Source organism: Pan paniscus, chromosome 5, assembly GCF_029289425.2.
Source record: "Pan paniscus chromosome 5, NHGRI_mPanPan1-v2.0_pri, whole genome shotgun sequence".
Classification (NCBI taxonomy): Eukaryota; Metazoa; Chordata; class Mammalia; order Primates; family Hominidae; genus Pan; species Pan paniscus.
The window spans coordinates 55718659-55737954 of record NC_073254.2 but is presented as its reverse complement, the minus strand read 5'-3'; the positions used below and the strand labels follow the sequence as shown (position 1 = coordinate 55737954).

Below are 19296 nucleotides of genomic sequence, written 5' to 3'. Positions count from 1 at the left end.
TCACTGATGTTTGCAAATCAAGCAAAGTTGAGGTCACTTATGAGGCCTAACTGGTTTCATCTGCTCAGGGACTCTTCAGGCCTGGTCTCCATTTTCATTAATTTTAACAGGTCTCAGAGCAAAAAGTCCTCAAGCTTGCATGGCCACAATCTTAAACTGACCTTGAACCCCCAAGCTCCAAGCAAAGAAGTCTATCTCGGCTGACCCTAAGCTTTTATAGTCTCTCAACTCATTCACTCACTCATTCATTCATTCATTTGTTCATTCCCACAACCTCATTGCTATGCATGGGGCTAGGTAGGCACTGGGGGCATAGGAATGAGACACGATTGTCACTTGAGACCTCTCAGCTCACAGATGTGTTTTGTTTTCCTTATTCACCCTTCTTTTTCAATGTTTCCCACCCAGTCCTTAGAACTTCCTGAGCTCCCTGAGTTCAGGGGCCATCTCCCCTCCCCAGCACACACAGTATGTTCCTTCATCCCTTCCCCCATTAGAACAGTAAGTTGCTTCGGGGGCTTCGTGTGCTTGCAATCCATGATTCTATGAAACCGATACAGTGTGCCCAGCACTGTGCCAGGGATCATTAAAACTGTGAACCTTGGGATCACTGTGCTGATGAGGGTAGAAGGAATCAAACACTCATTCACTGATCGAGGAAGTATGTACTGGATTCAACCTTTTTTAAGAGAAATTTGGAAGCATTGGTCAAAGTCATTAAAAATATGTATACACTAGACATTTACATCCATCATTTGATTTAATACAGCAGTGTATTTTGTCTTTACATTTATTTTTCCCATTAGAAAATTAAGGTCTAATTTACATACAGTACTATTCACCCTTTTTAATAAACCGTTCTGAGAGTTCCGGAGACTTGTATCCAATGCCATAATCAAGAGAGAAGGGTGCCATCATCCCCAAAATCTTTCTTGGATCAGTAACTTCATGTCTTTGACCAAATTTGAGGAGCTTAGACATTTCTTTGAATAATTTTTTAGTCCCACACTTTTTCTCCTTTGCATCTGGGACACTGATGATGCAAAAGTTAGCTCTTCTAGTAATGTCCCACAGATAGCTGAGGTTTTGTTCATTTATTTTCAGTCTGTTTTCTCTCTGTTCAGTCTGAGTAAATTTATTGTTCTGTCTTCTAGTTCACTAATTATATCCTCTCATTTCTACTACCCTATGGTGTCCATCTAGTGAGGTTTTAATTTTGGTTATTGTAGTTTTTTGTTCCCAAATATCCTTTTGTTATTCTGCTACTGATTTCTAGTTTAATTCCGAAAAACTCTTTTGAGTTTGTTCTTTTCTTGTTCGTTTTCTTTATGACTTACTTTGGACACAGATTAGTTTTAAAATTTTAATTTTGGAAAATCTCTCAGCCTTTTTCCTCTATGATTTCTGTCTCGCTTATATTGGTTACTTATGCCTGTCCTTACTAGAATTGAATCCTTATAGAGTTATTTCTTTTAGTTCTTTAAAATTTTCTCATTTAACACTTAATTCTTTGATGTATTTAAAATTTATTTTATAGTATGAAAAGAGGGTAACATTTAATTTTTTCCAAATAGTTAAACATATGCTGTTTTCTTTTCTTTTCTTTTTCTTTTTTTTTTTGAGACGGAGTCTCGCTCTGTCACCCAGGCTGGAGTGCAGTGGCGCGATCTTGGCTCACTGCAACCTCCACCTCCCAGGTTCACGCCATTCTCCTGCCTCAGCCTCCCAAGTAGCTGGGACTACAGGCACCCACCACCACGCCTGGCTAATTTTTTTTGCATTTTTAGTAGAAACGGGGTTTCACCATGTTAGCCAGGATGGTCTCGATCTCCTGACCTTGTGATCTGCCTGCCTCAGCCTCCCAAAGTGCTGGGATTACAAGCGTGAGCCACCGCACCCGGCCACATATGTTGTTTTCATTGTTAAATAAACTCACTGATGTGAATGGCTATCTTTGTGATATAGTATCTCTATATTTGGATGGTTTATGGCAAACTCATCAACTCTATTTACCTCTGGGGCTTCCTTAGGCAGTGAAATCTGCAGTAATTAACTGATCCTCAAAAAAAAGGGGTGGGAAGGGAATAAAAGATGAGAACACAAGAAAAATTACCAAATGCTATAAAAAGATAACAAATAGAACAAATTTCTTATAAAGAAATAAATTGAATATTACAGAGAAAGCAGAACCAGTGGGAAAACAATGATTTAAATAAGCATAGCAGATATTCTCAGAGCAATAAGGAACAATATTAGAAGCATAAAACAGAAGCAAGCAATAATGAAGAAGAAAAATTAGAAATATTGATTAAGAAAATGATCATTGTTGAAAGAAAACTCTGAATGCAATGACTAGCAGAAGAATGAGTAGGTAAGGGAAAGAGTCAAGGAGCACTCCCTAAAGGCATTAGGAAGGAATAAAGTGATAAAAAGTGTAAGGGAAACATTAAGAAGTATGGAGGATAGAAACAAATGTCAATATCTCCTCAAAGAAGTCCTCAAAGGAGAAAAAGGAGTAAATGGAGTAGAAGAACTTCTTGAAAAAATAATACCAAGGCTTTTTCCGAATTAAACAAATATGTAAGACATGAGACTGAATGTGTTCAGAGAGTTCCAAATGGAATGTATAATCAAGCTTTGGCTTCCTGCTCCCTCCCTCTTTACTCATTTTGTCGCAGCCGGGCTTCCCAACCACCTCTTGACTCTTCTCCCACTTTTCCGCTCGCCTGCGCCCCCGCGGGAGCCCGGGACCTCTTCGCGGAGGTCTGCCGCTGCAGCACCGCGGGCTGTTGGGACAGCCAGGCGCCACTGCTGGCCTCTAGGGTCATACCACCCTGAAAGTGCCCGAGGCACGACCCAGACAGGGTCGGCCTGGTTAGTACTTGGATGGGATTCCGCCTGGGAATACCGGGTGATATAGGCTTTTGGCTTCCTGCTCCCTCCCTCTTTCCCCCTTTTGTTGCCGGTCTTCCCAACCACCCCCTGACTCTTCTCCCCCTTTTTCGCCCAAAAAGAAAAAAAGAAAAAGAAAAAAATGGATAATTACCCCACATTACACACATTATAATAAAAATTTCAAAAAGAAAATTATAAAATGTTCCAGAGATAAAATTGGTCAGTAGAGATGAATAACTATCAGATTATCAGACATTTCCATAGCAACACTATGAAGGTAAGAAAACAATAAAAAATGTTCAAAATTTTAAACAAAGCTACATTTTTTAGATGTTAACTTATGACACAGAATTTACCACCTGCTTGAAAATTGTGGTTAAGGGAATTATGACAATTTTGAGGCCAAGGATGTTAAGATAAAATATTTAAAAGTTATAGCTAAATGCTAGCTCTTAGCATCTGATTAAGGAAGACCTATTTTTATTTAGTCCATTTTTATCCCACTATCAATGTTCTTTAAGTGAAGCTCAATATTTCCATACAACAAGTCAACTTTTCCCAACCTACTGCAGTTGTAAAAGTTCAATAAGAAAGAATTGGGTTCAGCCACATACGACTGAAAACCAAATAGCAGTGGCTTCAAGACACAACTGTTTAATTTTAGGTACCATTTTAATTATGAAAATTTCCAAGCATACACAAAAGTAGAGATAATCATATATCTAGCCCCATGTAGCATCACTCAGCTACGTTTATTCTTGCCTTCCATTTTTTTTTTTTTTAATTGGCAATACCATTCCATAGGTTGTGCTGTGTACTTCACATAGACTCAAAGAAAACACATAATCGCTAGTGTCTAGATTCTTGGTTCAGGCAACACAAGCTGGCAGTATTAATTAGATGTCTGAGATCCCACAACCCAGCTGATGCCACCTGTGTAAAAGTCCTAAAGGAAGTCTCACATGATTCCACAAGACAACGTGAAGGAGGGTATTCATCACAGCATCATTTATGATATAGAAAAGTGAAGGCAAAAAAGCACATGCACCCTGGGTTCGGAATGATGCGCTGTGGGATATGTACGCAATGGAATAAGCACTGAAAAGAAGTGGGCTGTGTATATGTGCCCAGCAAGGAGTAAGACAAGCATATGAAAAAGGTCTATCACAATTTCTTTTATGTAAGTGAAAACATAGTCACAGAAAAAAAAATACTGGATGTTTTACAAGAATACATTCAAATTTAAAGTTACATACCAAATGCATTAGAGTAGTTGCCTCGGAGAGGAAGGCAAGTGGACATAGGGAATGAGGATTAAAAAAATAAATAAAGAAAGCAAAAGCGATGCCTCTCACAGATAGGTGATGATCATGTGGCAGGAGCTGAGATATACATGAAGAGACTTTTGTTTGATGTCCCATCCCCCAAAGAGCAAAAGAACATGGAGCTCTCTTTATGGTGGTCTTTTACAGGGCTGGCATTCAGCTGCTATGCACTGGTACCTCAAATTGGTTGCTCATGGTGGACCCCCATTCTGAGTGGTCAATCCTAGTCTCACTAGATGTTAGTTGGAAAATGACTGTACCTATTCTTGCTTCATAAATATGTGCTCCTCTTCTGTTCCCTAAAACATTTATCTTTCACCCACCGTCAATTATTGTTAGTTCAACTTGATTTTCTCTTTTAGGCTGTGAATCTTCTCACATGTTAAGTAAACAGAATTTGGGCCCCAGATTATCAGATTCCATTTACGGATGAATGTTCTGGGTCCTGTTTTGGGCCACTGAGTCGCCTGCTCATGTCATTTTAACGCATCTAATTTTTTCTTTTACTTCCAGATCTTCCTCAGCTTCCAGTCTGCTGATTACAGCCTTTCTTAGTTTCAATTTCATCATTTATTTTTAAGTTATTTCTCTCTCATTTAGGATATCTGGGGTGGGACGGGAGGAATGTGAGGGGATACAACTGCTGTCTTGCTCAGCTGCCCCTGACACATTTCAGTTCAGAGGTTGAATTTAATTAAGCACAAGAGGAAATTCATAGGACTCTAGGGCAGACCACAGGCAACAAACAGGGGAAATGTGAGGGATCCTGGAGACCTGCTGAGGTGGGGCTCAGAGAACCACAGAGTGCTGGAGAGGAGCCTGGGCACAGCTGAAGATGCTGAGCTGGGCATTGACCCGGATGCAGAAACCCCCACCCCAGGTCTTCCCAATGGCGAAAGTCAGGGCAGGGGAAGTAGATCTAAGGGGGCTCAGTGCAGGGGTGAGGGATCATCACCGGGGAGTTCAGGGGCTGAAAGTTCTCTCCAATAGGCTTAGCACTAGCCTTTCCTCACAAGGAGGTGGGGAGCAATACTTAGGCCAGCTCCCAATAGCTGGGCAGGGGAAGAACTGGGATTCATCCTGGATCCATGCTGTGGCTCATGCACCCAAGGGTCCTGGGACAAGGCTGTGCTGGGACAATCAGAAACCTCGTCACTGCTGTCCTGAGACGGGGCAAGAGGGGGAAAGTCATGAATGGAAGTGATGCTTTTCTCACCCTGTCCCTGTTACCTGTTACTCCTCTTCCCGCCCCTCCCCCACCTTCTCCCTGTCACCTGCTTCCTTCCCTGCCCCTTCCTGTCTCCTAAACCTTCTACCCAGGCACTCTCAGCTTTGTCCTCCTGGTCTTTTTCCTCTCAGGACAGAGACAGAGGCAGAGCCCTGGGATGGGACTCCCAGAAAGCCTCTGTCTCTTTCTAAGGTCTGTGTCTGCAGGAAGGCAGAGATTGCAAGGAAACACATGTTTAAATTGTTCCCAGCTGTCATTTTTCCTGCCTTTGTGACCTGGCTGCTTCTTCCTAGCCATCTTTCTAGGAACAGAATCTGGCCCCAGCTCCATTGCCCCCAGGCGAAATCCAGGCCCCCTCACCTGTGGCACCTGCAGATCAGGAGCACAAACAGGACTCACGACATCAGGCCCTTGGCCAGGAGGAGTCCACATAGCCCCAAGACCAGGAATCTGGGGCCACCTGAGCCAAGGCAAGCAGGGACTCTTGATTTCCTGCAGGGAAGAAGGAGAAAGGAGGATGGACTTGGGCCAGGATGTCACCACCTCCTGCAGTGTCCCTAAGCCAGGCAGGCCCCTTGTGGCTGGAGCTGTTTGCGTAAGGGCCCACCCTGAACGATGACACAGGGGTGTGGGGCAGGAGCCACAGAGGTCTCTGGGACTGAGAGGGGACCTAGTCAGAAGGAACCTCAAAGTCTTGAATGGAGGAAAAAGCTGGCCAGGGGAAGAACAAGGGATTGGAGTTCAGGGAAGGGGAGGGATGGACCTAGGGGAGCAGGAATTCTCCCTAACCAGGTCAGGTAGGATGGGACCATCAGGAGCCTCTTAGGAATCAGAGCCCAGTGCATCTTCAAGACCAGCCAAGATATCACATCTGAGGAAATGAGGCCTAGAGACTGCACAGGACCTGACCAGACCCTTAGGAGCAGTGACAGCACAGACCTAGACCTCCTGTCTGATGGTCCCAGGGGTCCTCCCTCATCCCCTCTGTGTAGCCCCCACTCCTGGCCTGCCTAGCTCTGATCTAGGACTACCCTGTCCCAGGAAATCTGCTTTTCTCTTGTGGCCTTGGTAACTTTCTGCCTCAGTATTACGTAATATATGATAAAGTCAGTGAGCTCTTTTTATTTTCACTTTTTCATGGTTGACTTAGCTACTCATGTATCTTCCTTTTTCATATAATTTTAGAGTAAATTTTTCAAGTTCTTTACAAAAGTAAACTGAAGTTGTGTTTGGGATTACATTTAAAGACTTTTTAATTTGGGAGAAATTGACATATTTACAATGTTACTGCCTCTTCCAAAGTCATGGATTGTTTCTATTTATTCAGATCACCTGTCATTTTTTAGCATTTTATACTTTTCTCCAAACAGGTCTTGGTTAAATTAATTCTTTCTAGAAACTTTATAGACTTTGTGACTGTAATGAAAACGATCTTATTTTTCTAAATGGTTATTCCTCATAGAAATCTATTTGTAATGTATGTCAGTTGATTTTGTATCTGGCAGCCTTGCTAAACTCTCTTGTGAGATCTAATAGTTTGTTGTTTCTCATTCTTTTTCTGGGTAGATGATCCCATCATCTGCAAGTCATGACAGTTTTTCCTCTTCTTGTCTAATCTTCTTTCATGTAACCTGTTTTCCTTTCCTTCAAGCATTGATCAGAATCTCTAATATTTTAGAAGACATTTATGGTAGCTATGAAAATCCTTAATTTGAGTTTTTACCTCCAATAAGTAATCTTTATGGTAATCATTGGTGTACAATCTTTACCAAGTTATCTGTTCTTACTTCCATTTTATTAAGAGCTTTTTCATATAACATAAAGGTGCTCAAGGTTCCCAAATGCTTTTTGTGCAGCAGTTGACTTTTTTCCTGTAGTTTATGAATTTGGTTTACTTATATTAATAGATTTTCTAAAGTTGAACAATCCTTTTTGTTTTGTGATAAAACTCTCCTCGATTATAATCAGTCTTCTTTTCAATGCACTCTTGAATTCAGTTAGCTAATGGTAATTAGGGAATGGACCCCATGTGCATCAGAGAAATGAACCTATAATTTAATTTTTTTGTATCTCCTTTAATTAGTTCTGAGATTTTGATGACACTAACCTGTTCAAATGACCTGGGCTGTTTTTGCTTCTTTTCTATTTTCTGCAACATCTAGTATGAAATATAAATCATGAAATGTAAATGTTTCTTTAAAAATTGGGTTACCTGAAAACCATGTGAGTCTTGAATTTTCTGTGAGGATGGGTCTTATCAACTGTTTCAGTTTTCCTATTTATTAATCTATTGAAATCTGTTTCTTCTTGTGTTAATCTTGGCAGTTCATATTGTTAGGAAATTGTGTGCTTCTAGGATTTAAAACAACAAGATTTTATTCAGGATTTATTTATTTTAAAATCTCTGTAGAATGAGGGTGTGGTTATTTTCTTCTTTTTCTTTGATTTGTTGTTTATTTATTATCTTCTTTTATCTTCTTTTGTCTTGACAAGAACATGTGTATCTTAGCAAACTTTTAAAGAATGAATTATGAATTTCTTTGATCTCCTTTTTCAATCATTCAATTATATGATTCTTTGGGTTTGCTCTGATGCTCGCGTTCCATCTTCTTGAGATGCTTCCTTAGCTCATTAATTTGAAATCTTTCATGTTTTCCAACAAATATATTCAAAGGTAATAATTACTCCCTAATATTTTATGCCTCATACTTTTTGATATATAGTGGTCATATTATCAAAATATATTTTATTGCATACTTAAACATTCATATATGAATGTATTAGTAAATAGTTTGAAAAGTGCTATTTTATTTCTCTTATGCATTCCTAATGTCATTGCGTTAGGTTTGGAGAATATATTCTGTGTCGTACTGATTCTTTAGAATTTCTTCACGCTTCTTATATGTCCTTATACAAGGTGTCCTTTTGTAAATACATTTCATGTATTTGAAAGAATGTATACTATCTGTTTTTATTACGTAGAGGGTTATAAACATATATATGTGTACTTATACACTATATTTATGAATACTGTATTTTATAAAACATACATAATATACATGTTTTATATTTATATAGTTTAGAAATATATTTATATAGTTTAGAACATTTTTCAATCTGTAACTACATATTTTATATATTTGAAAATACATATTTAAAAGCATAGTTTATATGTATCCTATATTATTATAAATATCTAATAAAATATGTAACATTGATAAATATGTGATGGTATTATACTGGAATTTATTAGTTATTTGGCTTAAAACTTAAACCCCTCTATTTAGTTTTGTCTCATTGGTCTTTGATCCTCTGAGAGGTATGTGAACCTCCAACTACAATGGCTAATAATTTATTTCTCCTTGCATTTCTGATAGTGTTGCTTGATATATTTCATGGCCAAAATTTAAGCACATATACATTTATGATGGGTCTATTTTCATATTCAAGTGCATCTTTCATCAGTAGATATTACATATCTTTATCTTTTTTATAAACAAATGTTATAGACATAATATTTTACCTTATATTCTATTTTGTTCCATATTAAGAGTGCCAGAAGAGTTTATTTTGTTTCCTAATAGTCAAATATATTTTTCTAAATTTTAACCTTTTAAAATCTTTTTGTATGTTTATCTCTTATAGATAGTATAACATTGCACTTTTTAAAACTCAGAGTGTCCCTGTCCTTATTTTGTGAGTTTAATCCACTTAAATTTATTGGAATTGCATTTATTTTAGGACTTGATTCTACCTTTTTATTTCATTTTTTCCATTTATTGTGCTTTATTTTTTAAAAATTCGATTCCGACTTTCCTTTGGCTAGAGTTTTATTTTGCTGGATGAAAGGGTATACATTCTCTTGACTTAACCAGAAGACTCTTATCTACATTGATTTAGTACAATTGCTACATTGAGCTTATCAATAGCTACATATTGCCTCTCATGAGACAAGTACCCAACCATTCTTTCATGGGCTTCTGGTCTCTCCTTCTCACCCCATGTTGATATTGTCTAGAACAGGGGTCCCCAACCCCTGAGTCACAGACCAGTACCAGTTCCTGGCCTGTTCCTGCACAGCGAGAGGGGAGTGGCTGGTGAGCAAGGGAAGCTTCATAGTATTTACAGCCACTCCCCATCGCACCCATCACTGCCTGAGCTTCGCCTCCTGTTAGATCAGTGGTGGCTTTAGATTCTCGTAGTAGCATGAACCCTATTATGAACAGAGCATGCGAGGGTTCTAGGTTGCACATTCCTTAGGAAAATCAAATGCCTGATCATCTGCCACTGTCTCCCATCACCTCCAGGTAAGACTGTCTAGTTGCAGGAAAACAAGCTCAGAGCTCCCACAGACTCTACATTATGGTGAGTTGTATAATTATTTCATTATATATTAAAATGTAATAATAATATAAATAAATAAATAAAGTGCACAATAAATGTTATGTGCTTGAGTCATCCTGAAACCATCCCCCACCTCCAAGTCCATGGAAAAATTGTCTTCTGCAAAGCCAGTCTCTGGTGCCATAAAGGTTGGGGACTGCTAGTCTAGAATGTTATTTTTCAATGACCATGAATGTATTTTCTCTTGTTCTTCATTTTGCTCTTAGCTGCCATTCCTATAAATCAAAAAAGATAAAAACAAACTTTCCTAAGATGCTGGGCACACTTACTCCCTCACTTCTAGCAGCGTCTCCAGGGTTTACTTTTCATCCTAGCTGAGTCCTTCCTCCAGGAGTGTTTTCAGTGGGGATGTTTGCATGTGGCAAACCTTCTGAGGCCTTGAGAATCCAGAGGTTTTATGATTTCACATTGGAGTGACAATTTGGCTGAATACAAAACACTGGATACAAAGTTTTTCTTTAGTACTTTAGAAATATTACTGAATTGTCTTCTTTTCTCTAGTGTTCTTCTTAAGAAGTCTAATTCTTATCACTTTGTAGGTGATCTGAAAGCGTGCAGACATTTCCCTCTGCTTTTTAAGTTCTTCCCTTTTACATAATGGGTCTAGAGGTATTTTTGTGTGTGTGTTGGCTGTTTTCCCCTATTTGGCAATGTATGAATCTTTTCAATTTGAGGTCTTTTCTTCTATGATTTTGAAAAAATTTCCTGGATTCTTTCTCCAAATATTTCTTTCTTTCATCCTTTATCTCCCACAGGAGTTCTTGATACTCATACATTAGTACATCTACTCTTCTCCTTCGTGTCTCCTAACTTCTCTTTGATTTTTAAATCTCCAGTTCTTTCCAGGACCTTCCATGAGAATTCCTCACTCTTCTTACAGCTCACTGGCCAGCCACAGCCATCCTTCATCACATATATTGTGGTCTATAATATTTTTCACAACTATGATCAGCATTTGGCTCTTTTCTTCAATGGATCGTCCTCATGATCCACATAGTTGACGTCTCCCCTCACCCCTTTAGCCAGACTGATCATAGGTACCTAGAGTTCCTGGGGAATGGGCAGTTCCCATAGTTCTGCTTCACAGGTTTCTATTGTTGGGTGTGTTTCCATTCTTTTAAGGTAGTGCTTCTACTAAGAGCCTAGGTATTTTGGCTTGTGAATTCAGATTCCACCGGGCATATTAGATACGGATCTGGTAACGGGGAAGAATGGAAGACTAAATCCTCTAGCCATTGAGGGTTAAAAATGAGAGGAAAAAGCCCTAAAGCAACAGTCCCCAACCTTTTTGGCACCTGAGAACTGTTTTGTGGAAGACAAATTTTCCACGGACCTGAGAGTCGGGGATGGTTTCAGGATGATTAAAGCACATTGTATTTATTGTGCACTTTATTTCCATTATTATCATGTTGTAATATATAATAAAATAATTATACAACTCAACGTAATGTAGAATCTGGGAGCCCTGAACTTGATTTCCTACAACTGGGTGGTCCCATCTGGGAGTGATGGGAGACAGTGACAGATCATTAGCCGTTCAATTATCATAAGGAGCGTGCAACCTAGAACCCTCGCATGCACAGTTCACAACAGGGTTCATGCTACTATGAGAATCTAATGCTGCCACTGATTTGACAGGAGGCAGAGCTCAGGCAGTAATGCAAGCTATGGAAAGAGGCTGTAATTCAGATGAACTTCAGTGGCTCACCACTCACTCCCTACTTTATGGCCCAATTTCTAACAGGCTTGGGGACCACTGCCCTAGAGCACAAGACCCCAGGGACCCCCATTAGCTGCCATGCTTGTTCTCTGGTTAGGGTTTCACCTTCAAACTCCCTGAGAGATAGTCTGTTTGTAATCCACCCGTGCTGGAGTTTGCAGGAGAAGAGGGCTACGGAGCAAATGCTCTGGCAGTTGGTTGTCTATTTTCATCAATCGCTCATGGCTTTTGCTGTGCTCCATGGTCCCCCAGAGCACCTGTGACCTAGTCTATTGCAGCCTATTCCTCCAGTGAAGGGGAGGCCGTCATGGCCTCAAAACCCATGGCTGCAAGAATAGAAGCAGAATTTAACAGTATGCCTCTCATCTTTCTCTGGCTGACATCTCCAGCCACCATCTGCCCCAGGCTGCAGTCACTCTATTCATACTCACCCCTCAACACACCAACATGGCCTCCAATTTCCACATTTTCTGGGTTCCATTTTGTTTCATTGCAGAAATCCATGCTGAACTGTCTTTTCCATGGTTCCTCCACAATTAACAACCTGCATCCTCTTCCCCTTTCCTCTCTAACAAACTTTGAGTCATGGCCTGGGGGCTCCACGGCTGTAACCTATGCCCCAACCCACCAGAGAAGTATCCTTGGGTGCCCTGGACTTGATTCCAAGGTTCAGGAGCTAATCAGGCCCTCCCTTCCCAAGACCTCCCTCCCAGTGTTAAAACCTCTGACCTACCTGGTCTCAGAGCCATTGATGGAGGGATGGCCAGAGGTCCCCTCTGGAGAAGTGATCAGAACTAAAGAGGACACAAAGAAGACAGTGGCTGCCCAGGGCACCAGAATAGAGAGTGGGATTGGGTCCCAAAAGTGTGAGAGGAAAGGGAGAGGGGCCAGAGGCAGCCCCTAAGGGTCCCTCAGGCTAAGGGTAACTGAGGCCTGAGATCTCCATAACCAGCTGAAGTCAAGTCTGGCACTGTCCTCTCCATGCTGGCGGGAGGACAGGGACAGGAGGGCTGGGACACACATGTGCAAGGTGTTCCATATGGACTCCCCTCTGGGGACAGCTGCCCATTGTCGTGAGAACATGGCGATCTTCTGATCACATCAGATAGTGCATGTTTCTCTCCCTAGGAGACAGTGGACCCTGAAGGTAGCTTCCCACAAGCCCAGGCCCCAAGAGATCAGTCCTCAGAGGCAGGCCTCCCTGGTTTCCCCTTCCCTGAATCTGAGGCTCCCGAGCTGCCTGGTGACCCTTCTAATCTTCCCCCACCGAGGCCTCCAACCTACCTGTGCTTGTTGGGAGCCAGGGAAGAGTCCACATAGGAGACGTGGTTGGGGCTAAAGAGAAAAGACAGCAGACAATGACTCTCCAGGGGCCCAGAAGAGAGTAGGGTCTACCCCATACATGAGAGGAGGTAGGGGCCCAGAGGCAGACCCTCAGGATGTTTTAGGCCAGGAGTGGCCTGTGCCTAAGAGCTGCATGACAGAGCTGTTGGTGTGTGTGTGTTAGTGTGTGTGTGAAAAGAAGAGTTGTGGGTGTGCCTGTGTAAGACAAAGAGAGACGCAGAGTGACAGACAGATTGTGTCTCTGTCCAGGGACCTCTGGGGGTACCTTCCCAACAATTGAGGCCAGGATGTACCGGGTGGAGGAGAGGTGAGAGTCCATGTTTGGGGACAGGATCTTTGCTCCCCTCGGACCAGAGCAGAAGACCTGGCAGGATGGGGAATGATAGAGGCATGGGAGGGGGTGCATGACATTTCCTTCAGGTCCCTGGGGGGTGGCACAGTGGTATTTCCTCAAGAAAAGAGCTCACCTGGAGACACCACCAGGCTGATATTTCTAAGAACAGTGATGATGTTTTCGGAAGCGTTGTAGATTCCACACCAGTAGAATCCCGAGTCATTCTGTGTCAGCTGAATCATGGTGATGTTGAAGAAGCCAGCATTGGGCTTGTCCCAGATTGTGTAATGAGACTTCTGAACTGCTGTCCGGGGCTTGGAGCTGGTGACAAGTAAGGTACACCGACTTGGAGATGTCTGCTGACACCAGGATTTGGGCTGATAGGGCCCTCTCTTGGGTGCGTACTGGCATTGCAGGAGGAGGGTCTGTCCTGGGTGTTTGTGAAGTTCTTCAGGCACAGCACCCTTTACCCAGGAACTGGCAGAAAGAAACCCAGGTCAGAGCTCTGAAGGGACCCAACCTCCCCCATCACAGGCTGGGGAAGGGGAGAGGGAACTGGTTCTGATGCCCACACATGGAAGAGGGCCCCTAAATTCTGTCCTATGGTCACACAGCCATGCTGCTCCCTGCCCCACTCATTCTTCATCCCACTCCTTACACCCCCTGCCCTCTTTCCCTCCATGTCACCTGAGGCCAGGAGCAGCAGCAGCACAGGTGGAAGCAGCAGGTGTGGACCCCCCCAGGCCATTCCAGCCCAAATCTGTTTCTGACAGCGGAGGAGAGGAGAAAAAAGGGAGCCTTCTCAGGAGAAGGAGTCAGACGCTGGGTCTGATTCTGCCCCAGGTTCCCAGTGTCTCTCAGCTGGTAAAATTGAGGAAGTCAATGTCTTGCTGGGGAAATGGTCGGCCTGGGAGGGCGGGCTCTGCAGACCAGGGGAGGAGGGGCAGCCAGGCCTTGAAAGGGGCCACCAGCTACAGGGTCTGTCTCTGGGCCTGGGCACCTCAGCCCTGCTGCGTTGCTCTGCCGCCTTTCACTGAACTTCTCCCCATGTCTGCTGCTTTATGCCTTCCAGCCAGTCATACTGATCCTCTATTGCTAGGGGCAGCTCTCAGCATGGCCAAGAATAAAGCTGGTGAATAAAGCTGGGGTCATCCCTCTTTCCTTCTCTCTGTGCACTTCCTATAGGTGGTCAGGGCCCTTGGAGGCACGACCAGACCCCTGAGTCCTTCTGGTCTAGCCATGGTGGGTTGATGATGAGTTTTGACCCTGGGACATTTTGTAGAGGGCAGATTTTAATCCCAGGAATTACAAGATGTTCCCTGGAAATGGTGGGGCCAGGAAAGCAGGGAGGAAAGAGAGTGTTGGTCAGGGAAAGTTGGAGGGGAAGGCAGGTAGGAGTGGATCAGTTATGGTAGCTCGGGATCATCTCAATCAGTGCTTGTTGGATGAATACATGAGTGGATGAAAGAACAACGTGTGTGTAAAATGTACAGAAAAAGAAAATGGCCAAAGTGAGAACTATCTAGCAACAAAATCAAGTGGTACTGGATTACTACCCAATGTATATATTAAATCTCTAGGAGTCCATGATGATGTAAGTAAATGACTGAATAAAGAACTGGGGGGGAATAGACAAATATCCCATGCAAAAGGATTCTGCTGTGTTCAGAATGTTGTTCCCCCATCTCATATATTCAAACTTAATTTCCATGTGATAGCGTTAAGAGGTGGGATCTTGTGGGAAAATCTTAAGTCATGAGGGCGTCACCCTCAAGAATGCAATTAATGCCCTTATACCAGAGATTGCAGGATGCAGATTTGCGCTGTCTGCCATGTGAGGACAGTGTTCATGCCTTCAGTCAACTGAGGTTACTGCAAGAAAGCGCCACCTTGGAAGCAGAGAGCAGCCCTCAGCAGATACCACATCCACTGACACCTTGATCTTTGACTTCCCAGACTCCAGAACTTTGAGAAAGAGATTTCTATTATTTAGAAAGTCTCCAGTCTAAGGCATCTTCTCATAGCAGCCTGAAGGGACTGAGAGAGATTGCAAACAATCTTATAGGTATTCTGCCCTCAAGGCAGAAGCATAAATTCCCACTGCTTAAGCATGGGCTGTGCAGTTGACTTTCCTCCAGAGGATAGCATGGGAAGGAAGAGAAGAGTAACTGTACAGTGGAGAAACCTGACACTTACTGTGGCAGCCAGGCAACCAAAGTGCAGACCCACAGGGATAACTCAGGTTGTTAGAATGTGTCATTGACTTGATGTGATGACAGGGCAATTAGCTGTGCAGTCTCCTTCCCCAAAGCCGCTGGCCCCAGGAGAAAAACATCAAACAAATTCCACATGAGGGACATTCTACAAAATACCTGAGCAGCGTTCCTCAAAACTGTCAAGGCCATCAAAACTAAGAAATAATTCTCAGAAACTGCCATGAATAAGAGGAGCCTAAGCAGACATGAAGACTAAAAGCAATGTGGCTTCCTAGGTGGGATCCTGGAGCACAGAAAGTACACGGGGTAAAAGCCAGGATAATCTGAATGAAGTAAGGACTTCGATTAATAAAATCTACCACAGAAACAGTAGAATGGCATTAACAGAGGCTGGGAATTGGACAAACTGGGTAGATATTGTTGAAGAAACACAATTTAAGTTAGACAGAAAAAATAAGTTCAAGAGATCTATTGCACAGTATGGTGAGTGCAGTTCATAACTATGAATTGTACAATTGAAAATGACAGAGAATAGATTTTAAATGTTCTCACCACCAAAAAATTAAGTATATGTGGTATTGCTTGATTTAGTTATTTCACAGTTAATACACACATCAAACTATCCTACCATGCATTATAAATATATGCATTCTCCTCCTCAATTTTGTAAAATTATAGTCATGTATCAATATCAACTCATTAATTGTGAGAAATGTAGCATACTATTGGACTATATTAATAATAGAAGACATTGAACATAGCACATCAGGGAAGTATGCAATACCTACACAACTCTTCTGTGAATCTGAAAGCATTCTAAGTGTAAAAGATTAGTTTTAATATGTATAGAAACGATTTACACAAAGCATATGAATAATCACTTGATACATAACAAACAGCGTGTACATAACAAACAGCAAAGTTTTAAGAAATCTTAGTACGGCTAGGTGTGAAGCACCTACTAACACTTGATGGTAATAAGAGTCATTTTCTTAAACACACTGAAGTTTCTAAGAAAAGTATGATAAATTCTGGAAGAGGAAAATAGGAATTTATTCTCTGCATCTGTATCATTTGATGCCTTCAGTGTGATATGTCACACATAGTGTCCGATGTACTGATTGCTGTAAATGAAAATTTGTTACTATAATGTTTATACTACAGAATAGGGTTTATTTGGTGTAACAAGGCAAATACTATATTTTTACAAATAGCGTTTATTTGACATAACAAAGCAAATACTATATGTTTATTTTTCACTTAGTCATATTTGACTTTCATTGACAGCAAAAGAAACAACAAAACTTACAAATTTTAACTATTGTGATCTCAGTTTTGGCTGAGAGTATTCAGGTAGACACTGTGAACTCACTATATATTCATTGCCACCTCTTTCTTTCTTCCCTTCCTTTCCTTCTGTTCCTTCCCTTCCTTCCTTCCTTCCTTCTTTCCTTCTCTCTCTCTTTTTCTTTCTCCTTCCTTCCTTCTTTTTTCTTTTCTTTTCTTTTCTTTCTTTCTTTTTTTTTCTTCTCTCTCTCTCTTTCTTTTCTTGAGATGGAGTTTTACACTTTCGCCCAGGTTGGAGTGCAGTGGTGTGATCATGGCTCATTGCAGCCTTGACCTCCCAGGGCTCAAGTGATCCTCCCACCTCAGCCTCCTGAGTAGCTGGGAGTGTGGGCACACACCAATGCACCTGGTTATTATTATTATTATTGCTTTTCATAGAGACAACGTTTCACCATGTTGGCCAGGCTTGTCTTGAACTCCTGGACTCAAGAGATCCACCCAGCTTAGCCTCCCAGAGTGCTAGAATTACAGGTGTGAGCCACTATGAGTGGCTGCCACCTCTTTCTCATGGGTCTTTCTATAGTAAAAGGTCTACAAGATCATTTCTGATTCCTTTGCAGCTAGGGTTCCAGATATATTTTAGGTCCCACCCATTCAATGTATTTGTATGAGACTTAAATGAGGAAGTGAGCTAGAATGGGAAGAGAGGCATCCATTGTGCCGGTAGACTATGGGTGAGATGGAGGGGTTCTGCAGCCAGGGCTGTGATGGCAGCTTCCAGATTTGGAAAGTTGCCTGATTTGGAAAGGGTGTTGACTGTGGCAAAGGCAGTGGTCCCTTAGTAGCCCATCCTGTGGCTTTAAGAGTGATGCCCAGAGATTACATAGGATCTGATTCTATAAAGCATTTAATGTTTGATTTAAAAAATCTCTTTCTCCTTAAAATCCGTAGCTTGGATTTTGTAGTTTGCAGCTAAATCTTGACTAATGCAAGTCCCAAGAAAATATATGCTATCTGTCAGAGTGAGGTGGGAGGCCAGTGTGAAGCACATGCCAAAAGGTATTGAAACCTTCTTTGAGGAATGAATCCCTCACACACATCAAGGGTAGAAAGTTATGAGGAGTGTGAAGATTGGGAAAGGACTTTTGGAAACAGCTGGTAGTTGTGCTGTGACCCTGGGGGAGGAGAGGGTTAGATTCCTGCATCTTATCTCAAACCTAGGGAGAGGCTTGAGATAGGGTCACAACTTGGAAAGATGGTTGTGGCCCCTGCAGTCTGGGAGATGTAGCAGCTGAGTTGGACTCAGTCTGAGAGCTGTATTGGGTAGAGACAGCAGGCGGCAAGCTGTCCTGATGGTGGAATGGAGGAGAGGTGACCTTGTGGGGGCCCCCAGGCTCCATGACTTTGTTGGGGTGAAGGAAGTGGATGGCTTCCGTGGGCCAGATGTTGGGCTGCACAGATGTGAGGCACCCAGCATGGGTGGTTGTAGATCCCATCCAAAAGGCCTGCTGGAGGTGGAGGGACGCATGGCAGGAAGCTGGAAGTGGACTGTGAAAGGCTTGGAGGCTGAAGGAGATGTCAGGAGCACCCACCAGGAAGGAGATCCAAGGCTGCATGAGGAAACTGCAGGTGACAGGCAAGATGTCATCGGAAGAGCCCACAACAGTGCCCTCTGAGAAACCTCAGCTTGAACTCTTTGGGTCATCACCAGACTTTCCTGACCCTTCCTCTTCTCCTCTCCATGCTCCAGGCCTGGAGGCTTCCCAAACGGCAGCTGGAGGGCAGAGAAGACCAAGTAAAGAAAGGAAAGCCAACGTGGGCCCTCTGCCCTCTGAGGGTTAAAATTCAGAGGCTTTGGGGAAGAAGCTTTATTTTACATGGAGCCCTTTTTCCTCCACACTAATCACTGAACTGAAGCCAGTTTTGGAATAACCTTTCCCCTATTTATAAACAGAGGGGATGAACGAGGGAGCACAGAGGATTTGGAGGGCAGTGGGGCAACTGTGTGATCCCACAATGATGAGTTGATGTCATCACACGTCTGTCAAAGCACAGACAGCGCGTGCTCAGCAGCAAGAGTGAGCCCTCAGGATGGTTGTGTGCTTGATGACAGGATGCCTCAATGTAGGGTAGCCGGCTGTAACAGCCGGACCCCTGGGCAGGATGTGGATAGTGGGGGGCTGTGCATGTGAGGAGCAGGAGGTATACGGGAACTCTATGTACTTTCTCTCATTGTTTTGAGAACCTAAACTGCTCTAAAAACAAGTTGATTACTTAAACTCCCCAGAAGAGGTATGTGTCTCGGTGCGGGGTCTGCCCAAGGGCCAGAGACATCCCAGCAGAGGGAGTGAGGAAGGCAGCGGGAAATGGATGTCAGGCCCTCTCGAGTTACACCTTGTGAGTCCCAATTGCTCTATTTAATGCCCAGCCGATGGCCGTCACTGTGATTTCTGAGGACCACCCTCATGTCTCCCTCTTGGGGTTGGGGGACTAAGCAGTGAGCTCAGGGAGGTAGTCGAGGAGGCCTTTCTTGACCACTGAAC

At 42.7% G+C, this 19296-nt stretch overlaps 1 protein-coding gene across 1 annotated transcript; it reads right to left on the bottom strand.

The window, feature by feature from the left end:
* Window positions 1-4057: 4057 nt before the first annotated feature.
* Window positions 4058-14491, bottom strand: LOC100974653 (trem-like transcript 4 protein). The gene is made up of 7 exons (XM_055114402.2): window positions 14427-14491; window positions 13938-14051; window positions 13384-13727; window positions 12857-12907; window positions 12306-12366; window positions 5809-5940; window positions 4058-5383 (listed from the first exon to the last, which is right to left on the bottom strand). The coding sequence occupies exons 1-6, from the start codon at window positions 14489-14491 to the stop codon at window positions 5844-5846; spliced, it is 732 nt and encodes a 243-aa protein (XP_054970377.1). The 3' UTR covers window positions 4058-5383; window positions 5809-5843.
* Window positions 14492-19296: the final 4805 nt, after the last annotated feature.

Bases quoted from the DNA above. Each gene is read 5' to 3' on its own strand.
- LOC100974653 (XM_055114402.2), bottom strand. From the start codon at position 14,491: ATGGCTAGACCAGAAGGACTCAGGGGTCTGGTCGTGCCTCCAAGGGCC. The intron at 14,052-14,426 runs GTGCACAGAGAG...CCTTCTCCTGAG, and splicing joins GCCCTGACCACCTATAGGAA to AAGGCTCCCTTTTTTCTCCT. The intron at 12,908-13,383 runs GTGAGCTCTTTT...TTTTCTCTTTAG, and splicing joins CAGCCTGGTGGTGTCTCCAG to CCCCAACCACGTCTCCTATG.